Raw genomic sequence first — 20458 nt, forward strand, 5'->3', positions numbered from 1 at the left:
ATCCATTTTCAGTTCACGTAATACACGGTGTGTACGGTAAATTGGTCATAGTAACATAACGGTCTAAGTGGCGGGAAAATAATTACTCCAATCTTACCATCCCGCCACATTTTTCCTAATTCAAATATTTGTTAGTTTATGAAATATTTTGTTGGCGCACTAATTGTGGAGCATTTTGTAAACCGTTTGAAGGTTTAACTAACTACCTATTTGAAAATTGCCGCTTTTCTAATAGACTATCCGTTCGTCCAATTTATTTTGAGACATTGATTTTAGGGGTGACGTGTTTATGAAAATTGGGCTAATATGAGTATACTATTAGGTATATATACATTAATATATATGACCAGCTAATTTTTATATGAAACGATTTTATAATTTTATAATTTTTTTTTAGAGATTTCTCTTTTAAAATGTTGAATTATAGTTGTTATAGTTGATGGGTACTTTTGTTAGGCTTCTTACATAATAAGTAGTGACGAAGTTGCATCTGTGATGTTTTTATTTTTACCTAGGATGTGCTGACATAGTAATAGACTGACTCTTTCGTTCCAGTCAATTGTTATTTTTTTTACATTTTAAGGTGTATTACTAAATTATTATCTATTTTTATTTTTGGTAAGTTTTAAAGTAGGCAAGTGGACATCTGAAATAGCACTTTACTTTATCATTATTTTTCCTCCTTTTTGTCATTTCTTTGGTCTTGTGCCAAAACGAATGACCGACACATAGAAAGTATGTAATAAGGTTTTGTTATTTTAAAATGCAACTACATTTCTTTTCTATAAGGAAAGGAAACTAGGTTAATCTCGGATCAACCTATAACATCCTTGTAGGTGAAACTGTGAAAGTGGAAAAAAGAAAATCAGAGATTTTCAAAATATCCACAAAATGGAGAAAATCGGAGAGATTTTAAAATGAAACTACTTGAATCGAACCAATGTTATGTTGGGTTCAACGAATTAGAATTAAATTAAATTTCGTAATTGGAACATTCTAATTGTCTGGAAACCTTATAAATTAATATTGGAATTAGACTAAATCTTGCACTAATTCCAACCTAGTTAAAACTTAGGCTTTCAATTCTCTACCCAATAGTAATCATTTAAAGTAGTAACGATAATTAGACGAGACAACTCGAGTTCGGCTCGATCTAAGCTCGACTTGTGTGAGTTCGGCTCGAGAATCTAACGAGTCAAGTCAAGTTAACATTGTCATAGGTAGAAAAAGCTCGCAAACAACTCAAACTTGTGTGATTAGATAATATATTGGTCTTATTTTATAAATGTATTTTATTATAATTATATTTGTATCATCATGATAAATGTTCTTATTTTATTTGCCCAATATATTTATATATATAAAGTTCAATTCCTATAATATTGGAGAGAAAAACATAAACTCGACAATTATATATCGGCTCGAGTTGAGTTCGAGCCGGCTCCAACTCGGATTTAAACTCGTAACTTCGTAAGCTTGATAATGAGCTCCATTATCTCAAGTTCGGGTGAGATCGAGATCGGCTAAAGCTTGAGTTTTGCTTCATAAGCACACGCCGACCAAGGTCAAGCTCGTGCTCGGCTCGTTTTGTTATCACTTTTAGGGTCAGTTCTTTTCAGTATTATCTTCTAATAGACTATTTTGTGATAGAAATTTGATCCTAATATTTTTTTTTTCATTTTCTTTGTAGTCGCAAATATATTCCATCACAATATTTTTTAAGCGAATCATAGACCTGTCTTGCTAAATTCCAATTCCAATTTCATTATTTTCTAAACACCAGTAGGAAATTGAAATTCGAAAATGAATTTCAAGTGATCCCCAAACGAGTTATGACATTATTGAATTTGAAATTAAATTTAAACATTTGAATTTCTTCAATTGAAATCATGAAAATAAAACCAACTCTGCGTTTACGAACACTACCTAAATCAAATTATAGAATTTAAAATGAACTGAATTAAACTCTCACATTTAAAAGAACTAACGTAGTGTTTGGAAACGTGAATTTAATTTAATTTTCTTAATTTCGATTGAAAAATTCAAATGTTTTAATTCAATTCCAAACCAATTTCATAAACGCGCTTGGAGATCAACTGAAATTAATTTCTTGATTTCAATTCCCAATGATGTTTTGAGTAACCATAGAATTGTAAATAAAATATTATGACCGGAAAATATTTGCGACTAGGAAACAAACTGAAAAGTAAATATTGGGGCGATATTTGTTTCACGGAACAAAGCCGGTTAGTGATGAAATCGAAATGACTATTATTGGGTAAGGATTTGAGATCCCAAGTTGTTTTAACTAGGTTATGGTTGATATAAAAAAATGAAACTGATCCCAATTTCAATTCCAAATTATAAGGCTCCCCAAATGCTTGAAATGTTTCAATCACGAAAGTCAATTTTAATTCTTAGTTTCCAAACATAACATAGAATTCGTATTTACTTTGTAACACCCCGTCCTAAACCCTGGGTCGGGAGCGGTCACTCATGATAGCTCGCCAGGCTCTGTACATAGCCTATAGATCAACACGGGTCCTTTCCAGCATATTTTGTCCTCACTCATGCGCATTTTGTCTTAGGATGAGTGACTTCCTGAGAAGGTTCCCGAGATGCGTGAGGACAAAATGCGCTAGAAAGGATCCGTGTTGATCTGTTGGCCATGTAGAGAGCCTAACGAGCTACCATGAGAGACCGCTCCTGACCCAGGGTTTAGGACAGGGTGTTACATATTTATGATTAGGGGTGTAACCGAGCTGTTATGAGCTCGAGATCGCCTCAAAATTTTGAGTTGAGAGTTTGGCTTGAGCTCGTCGAGCCTAAATATTGAAGCTCAAACTCGATCTCAAAGTCAATTTGTCAATTATTCTTTTCAGTTTCTCACTTTTAAATATATAAAATATATTTACCATATAATTAATAAAATATTAGAATTATACCAAAAAAGCCCAAACGTGTTTCCGAGCTAAATATATGCCAAATAATCGAGTAAATACTCGTATTTAGGTGGACAAACTCAGTCACTCATGACTCACAAAACACCTATGCCAAAACAATTGAGAAATTGTAGGAGTAGGAACTTGCGAATTCCAACACCAAATATAATATAGAGAAGAGATAAATATAATGCACAAGAAAAATATATTCGCTTCTTGATATTGATCAAAGTATTTACAATGCATTTATATAGTTTACAATCCTTCTAAGTTTACTAAAATATTTGTGATGATTATCTTCAGCATTTCTATCACCGTTAATATTATAAATGCAAATCATATATTTACTTTTTCTAAATATAACTTTTTTGTTTTTCAAGTTTGTTTTTCCTAAATATAAATTTTTTGTTTTTCAAGTTTGTTTTTCTTCACTCCCCCTCAAACTTGAAATAGTTTTATTTTAGTTATCAAATTTCACCATGCCAAGCATATCTTTGAACTTCTCGAATAATTCAGCCTTCAATGGTTTTGTCATTATATCAGCAACTTGTTCTTCAGAACGGCAAAATTCGAGCTCAATTTCTCCCCCTTTCACAAGCTCTCTTATATATAGTGATATTTGATATCAATGTGCTTACTTCGTCCATGAAACACTGGATTCTTAGATAATGCAATGACTGATTTATTGTCACAAAATATCGTTGTTGGACTCTTCTGAGCTTGCTTGAGCTCCTCCAACATTCTACGTAACCAAACTGCATGACATGCTCCACTTGTAACAGCCATGTATTCTGCTTGTGCAGTTGATAAAGCAACAACTTATTGTTTCTTGGATGACCAAGAAATAACTCCATCTCCAAGATAGAAAACATAACTTGATGTGCTTTTACGAGTGTCAAGATCACCTGCCCAATCACTATCGGTGTATCCGACCAATTTTAATGTACTCGAGTTGGTGTACAAGATCCCATGATCTCGAGTACTATTCACATACCGAAGAATTCTCTTTGCTGCTTGCAAATGAGATTGTCTTGGCTTCTCCATGTACCGAGTTATTAAACCAACTCCATAAACAATGTCATGTCTCGTTGAAGTCAAATATCGGAGACTTCCTACAACACTTTTGAAATAAGTTGGATTCACAAATTCTCCAGATCCTTCTTTCTTCATTTCAGTTCTCTCAGCTACCGGCGTTCTAATAGTTGTGGCTGCATCCATTTTCAATTTCTTCAAAATATCTGTGACATATTTTTGTTGCGACATAAATATACCTTCTTTAGTTTGACGTATAAAAAAAATGTCGTTATTTGAATGTGTTCCGGGTGTAATTCCAGAGCAAGTATCGTTACCACCCGTGGCTTGTAGAATGATGTCTTGAGTTGGATTCTCCCTTGGACTTAATCGTTCCTCTCGGCCTCTCCTGCAACAATGAACGAACTGAGGGCTTGGCTTTGTGCCAAGCGTACCCACTCCGACGCCCAAGTCAGTAAACTTAGAGGTATAAGTTGTATGCTAATTGGCTAGGAATATATTGTAGAGAGATAAGGAAGATTATACCAGATGAATAGTGTATTTAGGTCAAGTTGTATATTTCTGGATTGGATCCCTTCCTCAATGAGGGTTGAGGAGTATTTATAGACTTCACCTTTTGTCACGTAGTGGCCAAGTGGCCAAGTGGCTAGCAGGTGGAAAGACTGATCTACCCCTCGGCCGAGGGACCTATGGCTGGCCGGCGGACTCTGATGACCCGCCGCCGAGGGGTCCTGGATATGAGTACGCGGGTATGTGCCCCGGCTGGCAGGTTGACATGCCGGGACCCAGGTTGACAGGCCGATGGGCTGCATCGGCTAGGTTGTCTAAGTCGTTGACTTGCTGTGGATATCTTTGACCTTGTCTAATATGTTGACTCGGTCAGCGGTGCAGAATATGCCCCATCAATTTGCCCCCAGCGTAGTCTATGCCGTGGTATGGGCTTCGATGTACGTCTGAGCGTATATTCTGCGCAAGTGATTTGTGAAAAATTTCCTGCATCGGCTTCTTCCGCGGCGGCTTCTTCTGCCCCGCCTAGTCTTTCTTAGGCCGTACCATATCCCCCCTCCACATGGATGTGTATTGGGCATCCGATGTGGAAAAGAAAAGGACGCTGGCCGAGACCGAGGTTGATACTGCCGGTTATTTTTGATTGCCCCGACCGGCGGTGTCTAGCTTGGTTGATCATGTGGCCGGCGGAGAATAGGTGCATGGGAATTTGTTGAGGAAGGTGAATAGGCGGAGAGATTTGAATAGGCGTGTTGAAGACGTTTGGTCACTGTTGCATTGATTGACACAACTGTTGCAACGATTGACATCCCGTGGTTGCATGTCCGACACGTGTCCGCATCCGATTGGTTGACGCTTCATGGGTCATTTTTTGATTGGTCCTGCTTCATGGGCTTTTCCCTATAAATAGGGCAATTGCTCCGAAAAATTGGCCACCAATTTCATTCTCCAAAATTTTTCTCTCTAACTTCCAAGGGTTTCTTTGTCTTCTAATTTCCAGAGTTGTTACTCCGGCGAGCGTTTTCTTCAAGGTAAACAAAAACTTTCCAATTTTTAATTTTGTAAGTTCATTGTAAACATGTCTTCTGCTGATGCCGGGCCTAGTAAGCCGGGCCGTAGGTCCCTTTCTCCCAAAGTCGATCCTCGAATTCTGGAGGAATGGGAGGATGATTCTGATGTTGATGATGATGCAGAAGATTTTGGTGACGATGCTGAGGAGGCTCGTCCTAATAACGTGAGGAAGTACGTTATGGATCACGGCCTCGCTTGTAAAGTCCGTCTTGACTGTACTTGGACCCATAAGTTAGCCCTTTGTTCCGGTGAGATATTTTTCGAGAAACATTTCTTCTTCGGTGAGGGCTACGAAATCGTTATCCCGGAGGAGGGTCGTCGTCTGTTGCCCTCCACCGGGCCACACCGCGTATATATGCGACATTTGGAGTTTGGGCTCCGGTTTCCGCTGAATGGGTATGTTGTGGCCATCCTTAAGGCCATGAACGTTGTCGTTGCCCAATTGCACCCGTTGGCCATGAGGACCATAATCGGGTTTGTCTGGCTTTGTCTCTTCAAGGGGGAGGCCCCAACGGTGAACTTATTTCGCCGACTTCACTACCTCCAGCCGTCATTCTCCGGCCGCGCACGGTGGTTCAGCGTGCACACGGAGAAGGGTTATGTCATCCGACAAACTTTCCTCTTGCGTAAGGGGGTGGTCGGTGGGTGTACGTTAAGGTGCCGAACGACTATCCGCTTCCCTCGCTCCTTTCAAAGCATCAAGTTAACTTGCGGTGTGAGACTAAGGCGGAGCATGACGGATGGGTCTCCGGAAGAAACTCAAAATGGATCTTTGGCAGGTTCTTCTCTCGGAGGACGAGAGGTTGGCAATGCGGCTTTTTGAGGTAGACAAGGGTGGGCTGCCGAAAAGATGGATTCCTCCAACTTGAGATCATTCTTCAGGATGAGCCGCTTTGCCATGTCGGCCTCATACCGGCCCTAGCGCAGGGTGAGTGGGGTCGGTGTGAGGCCCATCACCGTTCTCGTTGTGTCTTTAAACTTTGATTTATTTCTTCTACTTAACTCTTGCTTCGTTTCCTTCGCAGCCATTTTGGACGGACTGCGAGGATATCCTCCGGAGAATGGGATCGAACAAAGATAAAACCGTTGCTAACTTACATCCCAAAGCTCTCCCCAATGACCGCAGGAGGTCGCCGACTGATCTCATAGAGCAGCGGCTGAAAAGCTTGAGTGCGGTGGAGACCCAGGCGAAGGTTGTTAGTAACGTGCCGCGTCATACGCGCAAAACGAAGTCCTCGGCGGTGGTGGCGTCGACACTGGCTCCGCCTTCCATCCCCTTGTTCGAAGGAGACGGTGGAGGTCATTTGTATCTCCAACGGGGATGACTCCGACGAGGAGGAGGGCTCGCCCCTTGTCCGTAAAAGAAAACAGACGGCCTATACCGCGACCGTTGATTCTCGCTGGCCGACGAGGAGACGCGCGTTTCGGCCAAGAAGGCCAAGCACGGTATTGTTCTTTCGTGGCTTCGATTTAGCGGTTCCTTAGGCGCGCGTGATAGGCTCTTCGCATGGCATGTCTGCGTATGTCGATACTTATGCTTGCTTTAAATTTTGTAGATCGGCCCCAGTCGTCCGCCGCTCCTGTTGGGCAGCAAGTGGAGGGGAGCTCTGTGCGGGCTGGTGATCAACACGTCACCGTGAACTCTTCATCCCAGAAGGTTTCCCTCCCCACCGGGCAGGTGATCAAAATGTCACCACTTGTCCCTTCATCCCGAAGGTTTCCTTCCCCGCTACAGCCGGTGATAAAAATGTCGCCACTGTCCCTTCATCCCTGAAGGTTTCCTTCTCCCAGCTCATAGATGAAGGCACGGAGTCGATCAAGGAGTGGCGAGGTGGAAAGTCTTACGGTGCTCGTATCGTAGAGCAGAGAAGGTCGTGGCTCAATCCACCTTGGAGCTAAATGCCACTAAGAAGGTGGCCGCGAAGGCCAAGCAGGATCTTCTCAATGAGCAGAGGCTTAGGGGAGAGGCCGAGAGGGCGCTTTTGGCTGAAAGAAAACTCAGGCAGGACGTTGAGAAAGAGGTCCTTCCGAGAGAGCCAAGGCCGAGGCTGCGGCAGCTGAATCTGCTAAGCTGCTGGAGAAGTGTACACTCGTTCAGGGGCGCGCCGACCTCTACCTCCAGCAGAGGAATGAATCCAGGGACCTGTTTAAGGCCCAGGCGGAGGTGGTTTGGATCAAAGATGCCGTTATTAGGCAAAAGGATAAGGACATTGAGATGCTCCAAACCGTCATGCTCCCTAACATGTGTGCTGAATTCCGGGATTTAGCCGAAGGAGCTGCTAGGGAAGTGATTGAGGAGCTCTTCCCTCTCGATGGTTCCTTTCCGTGGGACAGATACGACAAGCTGCTTGATGACAAGTTCGAAGCCAAGGAGAAGGCCGTGGCGGAGAAGGCTGAAGAGGCGGTGAGGGCGAAGGCGGAGGAGGAGAAGGCTAGCCGGCCGAGAAGGCTAAAGAGGCCTCGGAGGAAGCCAAGCGGGCAAGGGCAATCGAGGCGCCGAGGCTGCTAGAATAGCCGCTGGGTTGCCTGCTGAAGGAGATGCCGCTATCGCTGCTGATGGCGAGCAGCAGCAGACGTATGGATGATATCTGTAGCCCTTTGCCCCTTTTTGTATTTTGTATAGCTTGAGTAGGTTGTCTTTCGGCTTACCCTTATAGGGACGGCCGTTGACCGCATTCCTTGTAATCAGTTTGATCCTTTTTAATGAGAGCTAGTTTTTACTTCACTTCCTTTTCTTGTGCTAGTATTCGAGCTTCAACCGTCCTTTTAGCGTCTTCGTCTTTGTCCGGGTTGTCTCCTTCCGTTATTAATTGAGTATCTTTTATGTTCCCGCCTCGGCTTGGCCGAGGCAGTCTAGAGTGCGTGTCTCAATTGTGTTAACGCTTCCAAGGCATCTTGATCGTTTCAGCGAGTATTAACCGCGCTGGTTATAACCGTCGCAGTGTCTGCTTCCTTAGGGTGCATGCCGCTCTTGTCGGTATGTCAGTGTGAGCCGTCGTCTGCCGTGGCGTCTACTACTTGGAGTGACTGCGACGGTGCCTATTTCTTGAAGGAGACTCCCGTGGCGTCTACTACTTGGAGTGACTGCGACGGTGCCTGTTTCTTGAAGGAGACTCCCGTGGCGTCTACTACTTGGAGTGACTGCGACGGCGTCACACCACTGGGGGTGGCTGCCGTGGCGTCTACTACTTGGAGTGACTGCGACGGTGCTTGTTTCTTGAAGGAGACTCCCGTGGCGTCTACTACTTGGAGTGATTGCGACGGCGTCACACCTGGGGGTGACTCGCCGTGGCGTCTACTACTTGGAGTGATCGCGACGGTGCTGTTTCTTGAAGGAGACTCCCGTGGCGTCTACTACTTGAGAGGATGCGACGGCGTCACACCTCTGGGGGTGATCGCCGTGGCGTCTACTACTTGGAGTGAGCTGCGAAGGTGCTGTTTCTTGAAGGAGACTCCCGTGGCGTCTACTACTTGGAGGATCGCGACGGCGTCACACCCGGGGTGGATCGCCGTGGCGTCTACTACTTGGAGTGACTGCGACGGTGCCGTTTCTTGAAGGAGACTCCCGTGGCGTCTACTACTTGAGGATGCGACGGCGTCACACCTCGGGGGTGATCGCCGTGGCGTCTACTACTTGGAGTGGCTGCGACGGTGCCTGTTTCTTGAAGGAGACTCCCGTGGCGTCTACTACTTGGAGGATCGCGACGGCGTCACACCTCGGGGGTGACTGCCGTGGCGTCTACTACTTGGAGTGGCTGCGACGGTGCTGTTTCTTGAAGGAGACTCCGTGGCGTCTACTACTTGGAGGATCTGCGACGGCGTCACACCTCTGGGGGTGACTGCCGTGGCGTCTACTACTTGGAGTGATCTGCGACGGTGCTGTTTCTTGAAGGAGACTCCGCTCTTGTCGATATGACGGTGTGAGTCGGCTGTTTCTTCATAGAGATCGCCGCTCTTGTCGGTGTGACAGTGTGAGCCGACATCCGCCTGCGATAGAGATGCCGCTCTTGTCGGTATGATGAGTGTGGGTGACATCCGCCATCGATAGATCGCCGCGCTCTTGTCGGTATGCCGATGTGTGAGTGGCGTCTGTTGCTTCCTCGATAAAGGTCGCCGCTCTTGTCGGTATGACGGTGTGAGCCGGCGTCTGCTCCTTCCTAGTGGCTATGGGAAGAGCGTACATTTCGATGGAAGACTTGGATGATTTTTCATTTAGGTAAAAACATGCGTCGGGGTGCCCATGTTGTTTTGGACACCTCCGACGTTACATGGAGTATTCCCGAGATTTCCGGCGTCCTAATGGCCCGTTGAAGGCGTGCCTCCCCAGTTAGCCGCTAGTTACATCTATGAGGTCGCTCTCCTGTTGTAAGGATAGACCTTTCCCTTTCTCCGATTTCTTTGCCACCTTAAGGGATTGCATGTTGCATCCTCTCGGCGCGGCTATCCGGGCGTTCACCACCTCGTCATTCTCGTCTTTGGAGACGAGCTTATGCGCTTCCCCCAGGTCCGAGACGTACATCAATGTTAGGGCCCGGATGGACATCACTGCGTCGCCCTCGCTCAGAGTGACTCGGCCTATGAGAACGTTGTAGGCGGATGAGCCGTCGATGACCACGAACTCGGCTAGGACATTCTTGGCCGCATTCCTTTCGCCGAACGTTACGGAGTCCGATTGATCCAGTGGTACCAGTTCGGCCCCAGAAATCGTATAGCGGGTTGGTGCGGGGGCTTAAGTCCTTGACCTTGGTGCCGAGGCCGAGGAAGCACTCCCGAACATGATATTCGTGTACGCGCTTTGTGTCAATCAGGCACCTTTTGACCAGGTGGTTGGATATGTCCAAATTGACTACAAGTGGGTCATTTGTGAGGAGCGATGACTCCTTCGTAGTCCTTTCTTCCGATAGTTATGTCGGGGATGTTGGAAGAGGGGGTGGCTGTGTTGGGCACAAAGTTGATGGCCTGATAGAGCTCGTTCAGGTGTCGTTTGTACCCATGAGCGGACCCTCCGTTCTCGTGGCCCCCGATGACAACGTGGATCACTCCTATCCGTTCGAAGACGGATTTCTTCTCGAATCGAACCGCCGGCGTCGGTCTTTTGGCTTTTGGCAACGTACTTGCCGAGGCTCCCCTTCCGGATCAGCTCTTCAATGGCATTCTTCAGATGCCGGCAGTCGTTGGTTAGATGGCCGGTGTGGCCGTGGTACTCGCAGACTCGCAGTACTGGCTCGTGTCACCGTCACTTTTTGGTTTTGGGGGTCTCTCCCACTTCTGGCCCTCGCTTTTGCTCAGGGCGAAGACTTCGGCGGCTGATACGACGAGAGGGGTTTTATCGTTATACCGCCTTTGGTGGTACGTTCCCGAACTCCACCCGGCGCCCGCCGAGTCCTGTTTCCTGGCAGATTTGTCAGGCCGTGACCTATTATGGTCACGGCGTCTTTCTTCGGACCGTGACCCGTCGTTGTCACGGCGTCTCTCATGCGGGTTGTTCTCCTGGCGGCTCTTCTTTTCTGAGTGCTCGGCCTCGTTGGGGCCTAACCACGTCTTGTGATAGTCTTCTACTTTGATGGCTTGGTCAGCCTTCTTCCTGGCGGCCTCCAAGCCCAGGCCTCCGCACTTGATGAGCTCATTTTTCAAATCTCCCCTTGGGAGGCCTTTCATCGTGAAGGCCGCCGATTCGGGATTAATCTCCGAATCTGCTGGACCTTTCCGTCGAACCTCTTCATGTAGCTTCGTAGAGACTCGCCCCCTTCCTGTTTGATAGTTAGGAGGTCCGATGTCTCCACGGCCCTTCTCTTGTTGCAAGAGTACTGGGCTAGAAAGGCGTCCCTTAGGTCGGCGTAGTAGTACACCGAGCCGTCGGGGAGCCCCTTGTACCAACTTTGAGCCATCCCATGCAATGTTGTTGGGAAAACTCGGCACCATACTTCATCGGGCTGCTCCCATACCGACATGTGAGACTCGAAAGCCTCGGCGTGGTACCTGGATCACCCTCCCCTTTGTATGATATGGGTGGCAACTTGAGCTTAGTTGGCACTTGGACTTCTAGGACGAGGCGCCGAGGGGTGTCGATCACACGGACGACACGTGGCGATCGGCTCCTCGCATTCCTAGCCCGACTCCTCTCCTCGTAGCGGGAGGGACTTCTTCCCGACTCGGCGAGTCGGGCTTCTTCTTCTCCGACTCGATGGGTCGGACTTCTTTCATTCCTCCGGAGTGGGCCTCGTGGTCGCTGCGGCGACTCCGTCCCCGCGAGTGCGGTCGGGACTTATGTCCATCACTAGCATTCTGGGCTCCTCCGGTGTTTCAACAGGGCCAACCTCTTCCGGTGCTCGTTCAAGTCTCTTGGAGTCACGTTCGGGCCCTGGTCTCCTGGACGGGTCCCGCCGCTCTTGTCGGTGTGACGGTGTGAGCCGACGTCCTACCGATGAGGTCCAGGATTTGCTTTAGCAATGCCACATCGACCACATGTCCCATGAGGGTGACTTGGTTGGCGGGCAGCGTCGCATCTGGTGTTATTGGCATCCCGAACTCCGGTTGGATTACTCCGTGAGGGGGCTGTATGACTCCAGAATTGTTGAAGGTATCATCTGGGTGGAGGGGCTCGTCGGTTACGAACACCTCTTGTTCTTTTGACATCTTCTTAGCTTTTTGGGTGGGTTTTTGTTGTTTTTTTGTTTGGGAATGACTGTGACTAGCTTCTAGTGTCTTTTCCCCACAGACGGCGCCAATTGTTCCGGGTGTAATTCCAGAGCAAGTATCGTTACCACCCGTGGCTTGTAGAATGATGTCTTGAGTTGGATTCTCCCTTGGACTTAATCGTTCCTCTCGGCCTCTCCTGCAACAATGAACGAACTGAGGGCTTGGCTTTGTGCCAAGCGTACCCACTCCGACGCCCAAGTCAGTAAACTTAGAGGTATAAGTTGTATGCTAATTGGCTAGGAATATATTGTAGAGAGATAAGGAAGATTATACCAGATGAATAGTGTATTTAGGTCAAGTTGTATATTTCTGGATTGGATCCCTTCCTCAATGAGGGTTGAGGAGTATTTATAGACTTCACCTTTTGTCACGTAGTGGCCAAGTGGCCAAGTGGCTAGCAGGTGGAAAGACTGATCTACCCCTCGGCCGAGGGACCTATGGCTGGCCGGCGGACTCTGATGACCCGCCGCCGAGGGGTCCTGGATATGAGTACGCGGGTATGTGCCCCGGCTGGCAGGTTGACATGCCGGGACCCAGGTTGACAGGCCGATGGGCTGCATCGGCTAGGTTGTCTAAGTCGTTGACTTGCTGTGGATATCTTTGACCTTGTCTAATATGTTGACTCGGTCAGCGGTGCAGAATATGCCCCATCAGAATGTGTAATAGGGCTGATTCCTCATCCTCGTCTCTGTCCTCGATCTAATCATAGATGTCGCTCATGCTCGTCGTCTGCAAATGCAGATTCAGTAACTAGGCTTTTCAAATTACAAGTCTGACTTATGAAAACATCAATAAGCCAATCATGTTCATAACATGAAAACCAGTGTAACTGCATCATTCACCGCGGTACAACTTACAGGACTACAAGAGTACTAAACAAGCCAAATCGAAGCACTTCTGAAGCAATATGTTAAATGATATGATCTTGTTACTATTATGAAAGTAATGAGAGAGATTGAGTAAGAGAGATTTTGATATTGAATGTAATATTGTATCAATTGTATTACAAGAGTTAGGTATTTATATAGGATCAACCTACCTAATTATTTCCTAAAATCTGACTTGTAACAAACTCTTGTAACTAACTTTCCATAATTGGTTTTCCTAACTAACTTGACATATACAAATAACTAACTCTTATTTGATATGTCTAATATACCCCCCCTAAAGCTAGGGAGGTTGAATGATTAAGCCTAGCTTGCGAGTAAAATATTGATGTTGATCAGCTTCCAAAGGCTTGGTCATCACATCAGCAATCTGCAAACCAGTTATGAGATAATCAGTCTTCAAGAAACCTTCATCCTGTTTTTCACGAACATAGTGGCAGTCTATGCTTAGGTGTTTGGTTCTTTCATGAAATACGGGGTTCTCTGAGATGTGTATTGCTGACTTATTATCACAATAAAGGGGTATTGACTTAGATACATTTACCAGGAGTTCTTCTAGCAGCCTGTCAAGCCACACCAATTCAGATGTAGTGAATGATAAGCTCTTATATTCTGATTCAGCAGAGCTTTTGCTGATGGTGGGTTGCTTCTTGGTTTTCCAAGATATAAGTGAATCCTCTATGTAGATGCAGTAACCACTCAGAGACCTGCTAGTGTATTGGCATTGACCCCAATCTGCATCACTGAATGCAGTGACATTGATGCTGCCATGCTGGACTGAGATCTATATAATAACCCTGCATTGACTATCCCCTTTAAGTACTTGACAACATGAATAGCTGCTTGCATATGAGGTATCCTAGGCTCACTTACAAACTGGCTCAGATGTTGAACAATGTAAGATAAATCAGGCCTAGATAAATTCAGGTAAAGAAGTCGTCCAACCAGTCTCCTGTATTGTTCAGGATCAGGCAGTAATTCTCCACTGTTAGCTGATAATTTGAGTCCTTTGTGCATTGGAAAAGTAACTGAAGTACAATTCTCCATCTGCAGATCCTTCAATATATCTAGGATATACTTTCTTTGGTTGATTAATATTTCTGTAGAGTTTCTGGAGATTTCCAATCCCAGAAAATATCTCATTGCACCCAAGTCTTTGATTGAGAAAGCCTTATCTAATGCTTGCTTGACACTATTAATTTCACTGACAGAAGTGCCAGTGAGCAATATATCATCAACATAAACCAATAGTACTGTAAACTTATCAGTGATTGCATCATATTTTGTGAACAAGGAATAATCTTGCTTTGACTGAGAATACCCTAATTGATGCAAAAACTTGGTCAATTCCTTGTTCCATTGTCTTGAGGCCTGCTTGAGCCCATAAAGTGATCTTTTCAGCTTACATACCATATCGTTAGGCACATTATAACCTTCTGAAACCCTCATATAAACCTCTTCATCAAGAAAACCATGCAGAAATGCATTGTTAATATCCAGTTGGAATAGTGGCCAATCCCTTATAGCAGCAATAGCTGTTAAGCGCATAATTTACTATATTTTATATACTTATTTCCCATAATTTTACTTATATTTTCAGCATTATATTTCATTTTAATAATAAATTACTTCCTAGAACATCTTACTGCGATTTATATAATTATTTCTAGGAAGGAGCTATTTTGATGCTGATATTAGCTAAACAGCTAAGCGAGGCGATGAATAAAAGACGAAAAAATAAATAAAGACTTCAAGCTCAGATTCAAAACCTCCAAGTCCACAAAATAAGGACATAGCAGCCCAAAATAAAATAAAAAGCCAAGAATTGAATAAAATATTGACAAGGCCGCCATTTTACAAATCATGAAATAAAGAAGTACAATTACAAAAGTTGAAGCATTGAAAATAAAGTGGTGAAACATTCAATTTGGTTGATGTTACATTGAAGGATTTACGAGGAAAATGCATGCCAACATTTACATGGATGAAGAGTTATTCTGATAAATACAACATGAAACATCTCAAATTAATTATTTAATTCATGAAACATTCATATTTTGAAGAAACTTCAAGCACTAATAGCATAAACTGTAGGAATAATTTTACATGTAATGTATTTACATTAATTAGTGATGTAAACGTACGTGTATTATTTAATTTAGAAACTCACATGATCACCTATATAAAGAAGGTGATTTGCATTTGAGAGAGAGGGGAGAACACAACAATAAGCAATAAAATAATTAGTTTCATATTAAATTCTATTTATTCTCTCATTATTCACATCAATTATCTTATTCATATTTTTACACTTTCATGCTATTATTTGACGACAAGCTCAAAGTTATCAACTTGTCATTGCCATAGTTAATACTATATTAATCTCCCTTATTTATCTCTTTTATATTTGTTTTATTTATTTATTTAAATATGTTATCTTATATTATTAAAATTGTTATTTTAGTTATAATTATGGATCGTGAGTAGTCTTTTGTCTAGGGCTCAGTGGAGCCTTAATATGGATTGGTCAATGTTATAATTTTCTAAACATTATTTAATGGTTGTACTTAGGTTTGATAGGGTTGTATTAAAGTATTAATTTATTAGTCATAATCTATATACGTAGCTCTTGATTAATACTACAATGAGAGTTGAGTTTAGTCCTTTCGAGTTAGCATATATATTGTAATTTAAATATAATTAATAAGTACTTAGTGTAGATTGCAATGAGAGTTGAATTTCCACTTAGAGAACCCGAGTCAAAATTAGACCTCTCCTATGAGAATGGTGAGAGTTATAGTTGAGACATTTTAATTTTGATCCTTAAAGCTCCTATATGAGTTATAAGACCCATGAGAATAGGATTATTTCACTATAGGAAGGCTTCTTATATCTCGAGAGAGAATAACAAGTATTGGTTTTAGTTTTCAGAATTAAAACCTGAAAATTAGTCTCACCTAAGTACACAATTAAATATGTTGTTCCTTCCAATAGTCTATATTGATCAATCTATGTTAATGGTGATACCGTTGTCCTAGAGCTTTTTATTATTGAATTAATTTTATTATCCAATTATTATATGTTATTTTTATTCTGTCATACCTCGTACATACACAAATATTATTTTGACGTAGATAAATCAAATCATAAATCGACTAGTACTCAACCTTCACTTCCCTGAGATCGACCCGTAAGTGCTACAACAGACACCGTTCACTTGCGGTAATTTATAATTGAACAAGTTTTTGGCGCCGTTGCCGGGGATCGAACGGTTTGATATTAGTTAATTTTAGATTATTTTAGACTACGTTTTTTAGCGTACGCATGTACGGCTTATTTGTTACTAATTCTTCTTCTTTAGTTTTGTTGTTAGTTTTATATGCACACGCGACATTCTGGTGGTGAATTGCTATTTGACCCTGAGATTGAAGCTACAGCTAGGAGACGAAACGCTCAAATAAAGAAGAAGAGAAAGGAGCCTGAACTCGACACTATTGAGTCTTTTATAGAATTTGATACACCAATTATCATGACTTCTATGCGAGATGAAAGTGCTCCAAAGCCGAATTTCAATTCAAGTATCTCAAAGCCTAAAATTGATGCAAACAATTTTGAGTTGAAGACTTATTTGATCCAGTTTGTTCAAACCGATCAATTCAGTGGATCACCAACTGAAAACCCCAACGAGCACCTGAATATATTCCTTGATAAGGCTGACATCAAGATTAATGGAGTCTCTGATGATGCCATTCGGTTGAGATTATTCCCTTATTCTCTTCGAGGGAGTGCACGTGAATGGTTGAATAATTGTGATCCTGACTCGTTCGATACTTGGGATAAGCTTTCTACGGCTTTTCTCCAAAAATACTTTCCACCAGGGAAGACTGCCAAATTTAGAAATGACATTACAGGATTCGTCCAACATGCAGACGAGTCACTCTATGAAGCTTGGGAAATGTACAAGGAACTTCAGCGGCAATGTCCTCATCACGGGATCCCATATTGTGTATTGATTCTTACTTTCTACAATTCCTTAAAACCGGAGCTGCAAATGAGCCTTAATGCCGCTGCTGGAGGGCGGTTAGACAGGATTTCTTGGGACAAGGCCAAGGCTCTCATAGAGGATCTAGCAATAAGCACTTATCATTGGGGCAGTGACCGTCATGTTCGAGGGAGCAAGACTACAAAAGACTTTGTTAATGTGATGCAAGCCAAAATTGATGATCTATCTCAACAAGTGGCTCAGCTTAAATTGAGTAATGGTTCTAGTTCTTCATCGCCCATATGTCAACTTTGTGGGGGTAATGGGCATGACTCTTCTGGGTGTGGGAATGCTTCTATGCTTGAGCAAGTTAATGCTCTTAATGGGAAGCAACAATGGGACCCTTATTCTAATACTTACAATCCAGGATGGGCTCATAATCCTAAGCTCTCATATGGAAATACCAAAGAATATTCTTAATCCCCAACATCAAGTTAAGCAGACTTTTCAGCAACCGCCTGGTTTTCAACCAAGACCGTCTTATCATCATTCCCCCATGCAATCTCGTCCCCCATTTCAGCAACAACAACAACAATTTCAACAACCTCAAGCTCCTCAAAAATCCAATGTGGAGGTGATGTTAGAGCAAGTTCTGTCCCAACAATCTCAATATATGGGGACCAAAACCAAAAAAATGAAGAGTTTTCTACATCAATTTCTCAACTCAAATCCTCACATAAAATGGTAGAAACTCAACTTGCTCAAATAGCCCAACAAGTAAGTCAGTTTGTGAAATCTCAAGGTCAGTTCCCGGGAAACACCGAAGCTAATCCAAAAGGTCAGATGAATGCTTTAACCTTAAGGAACGGGAAGGTACTTGAAGAGACTACTAATCCTAAGCGCATGTTTGTTGAAGATGAAGCTATTGTGATCGAGGATGAGGGCAAGGCGATGGAGGAAATTGTAGTTGAAAAGAAGCAAGCTTATGAGAAGGAAGCTTCGTTAACTCCACCTAGAGTATATGTGCCGCCTGTACCTTTTTCTCAAAGGTTAGCCAAGGCAAAATTGGAGCAAAAGAACGAAAAATTTCTAGATATCCTAAAAGGAATGCACATTAATATTCCCTTTTTGGAGGCTATTTCTGAAATCCCATCTTATGGAAAGTTTCTCAAGGAGCTGCTTTCTAACAAAAAGAAACTTGGAGCCAGCACGACTATTAACTTGTCTAAGGAGTGTAGTGCCATACTCCTTAACAAGCTTCCTCAAAAGCTTGACGATCCTGGCAGTTTTTCAATCCCTTGTTCTATTGGAGGTATTTATATTCAACGTGCCTTGTGTGATTTGGGGGCTAGTGTTAGCCTTATGCCTCTGTCGATTTTTAAGAGGTTACAAATGATGGATCTAAAGCCGACTAGAGTTTCACTACAATTGGCTGATCGGTCAGTCAAATTTCCACTTGGGGTCGTTGAAGATGTTCCCTGAGCTATTGGGAAACTTGTTATTCCATGTGATTTCTTTGTCACGGACATTCCTGAGGACACTCAAGTACCCATTATCTTAGGACGTCCATGTTTAGCCACTGCTGGAGCTATGATTGATGTGAGGAGTGGTAAGCTCTTATTGCAAGTTGGTGAAGACAAGGTAGAATTTGAGCTTAGCAAAACTATGGGCGGTCCTTCTATGAGTGATAGTTGCTACCGAGTTGATGTTTTAGAGGAGTACTTGTCTGAGCCCTCTTTGGAGTGTACATCGTCTGATAAACTACAAGATTGTCTCACCAACATTGATTCTAAGGATGTAGTGTTGTTAGCCTATGCTTGGATGCTTGACTCCTTTCCATCTCATTTAACTGAGCCTCCGGTAGAGGCGTTGCAGGTAACGGTCAAGCTAGGGGAGAGTTCTAAGCCTCCCGAGGTAGAATTAAAACCACTTCCATCTTCTTTAAAACATGTGTTTTTAGGAGAAAATTCAACTTACCCAGTTATCGTCAATAGTGCACTCAATGATAGCCAAATTTCTAAATTATTGATTGTTCTTCGAAAATATAAAAGTGTTATTGGGTACGCAATTGACGATCTTAAGGGAATCAGTCCATCTTTTTGTACACATAGAATCCTTCTCGAGGACGACAATGCATCCTCCATTGAGCCTCAACGACGCCTCAATCCTAATATGAAGGAGGTTGTCAGAAAGGAGGTCTTAAAGTTACTTGATGCGGGAATAATCTATCCTATCTCTGATAGTAAATGGGTGAGCCCGGTTCATGTCGTTCCAAAGAAAGGGGGGATGACTGTCGTAAAAAACGATAAGGATGAACTAATTTCTACAAGAACTGTTACCGGGTGGCGAATGTGCATTGACTATCGCCGATTGAATAAAGCCACCAGGAAGGATCATTTCCCCCTTCCATTTATAGACCAAATGCTTGAAAGACTAGCAAAACACTCATACTTTTGTTACTTGGATGGGTATTCCGGATTTTTCAAAATCCCAATTCATCCAAGTGATCAAGAGAAGACGACATTTACATGTCCATTTGGCACTTATGCTTATCGTCGGATGCCATTTGGATTATGTAATGCTCCCGCCACTTTTCAAAGATGTATGATGGCTATTTTTTCTGATTATGTGGAGCAAATTATGGAGGTGTTTATGGATGACTTCTCGGTGGTTGGCGCTACTTTTGACGATTGTTTGATAAACCTTGAAAAAATATTGAATCGGTGCCGAGAAGCTCATCTTGTGCTAAATTGGGAGAAGTGCCATTTTATGGTACAAGAGGGGGTCGTCTTAGGACATATTGTGTCTAATCGTGGTATTGAGGTAGATAAAGCAAAAATTGAGGTGATTGAGAATCTACCACCTCCTCTCAATGTGAAAGGGGTAAGGAGTTTTCTTGGACATGCAGGATTTTATCGCCGCTTTATCAAAGATTTCTCTAAGATTGCTCGTCCTTTGACCGAGCTTTTAGCTAAAGATACCCCATTTTTGTTCACTGATGTTTGTCTTGAAGCTTTTAACAGGTTGAAAAAAGCTTTAATTAGCGCCCCGATTATTCAGCCACCGGATTGGAGCTTACCATTCGAGCTAATGTGTGATGCGAGTGATCATGCAGTAGGAGCGGTATTGGGGCAAAGACATGATGGTAAGCTACATGCCATCTATTATGCGAGCAAGACTCTTGATGCAGCGCAGGCTAATTACACCACCACGGAGAAGGAGTTGTTGGCTGTGGTATTTTCTATTGAGAAGTTCCGATCTTATTGTGGACAGCGGGGGCCCACGGGGGCGCTTGGGAGAGAAAGAGAAACAAGCGTTTGCATTTTTGTATGGAGTCG

At 43.4% G+C, this 20458-nt stretch overlaps 1 protein-coding gene and 1 non-coding gene across 2 annotated transcripts; both read right to left on the reverse strand.

Annotated features, from left to right (window-relative positions):
- Positions 1-3761: 3761 nt before the first annotated feature.
- LOC141612907 (secreted RxLR effector protein 161-like) lies at positions 3762-4160 on the reverse strand. The gene has a single exon (XM_074431653.1). It carries the CDS (start codon positions 4158-4160, stop codon positions 3762-3764), a length of 399 nt encoding a protein of 132 aa, XP_074287754.1.
- Positions 4161-17027: 12867 nt separating this feature from the next.
- Positions 17028-17134, reverse strand: LOC141615950 (small nucleolar RNA R71). Its single transcript, XR_012530334.1, has one exon. It is a non-coding gene; the product is annotated as a small nucleolar RNA R71 (small nucleolar RNA).
- Between the last annotated feature and the right edge of the window lie 3324 nt (positions 17135-20458).

The sequence above is a fragment of the Silene latifolia genome, chromosome 11 (assembly GCF_048544455.1).
Source record: "Silene latifolia isolate original U9 population chromosome 11, ASM4854445v1, whole genome shotgun sequence".
Lineage (NCBI taxonomy): Eukaryota > Viridiplantae > Streptophyta > Magnoliopsida > Caryophyllales > Caryophyllaceae > Silene > Silene latifolia.

Bases quoted from the DNA above. Each gene is read 5' to 3' on its own strand.
- LOC141612907 (XM_074431653.1), bottom strand. From the start codon at position 4,160: ATGGATGCAGCCACAACTATTAGAACGCCGGTAGCTGAGAGAACTGAA.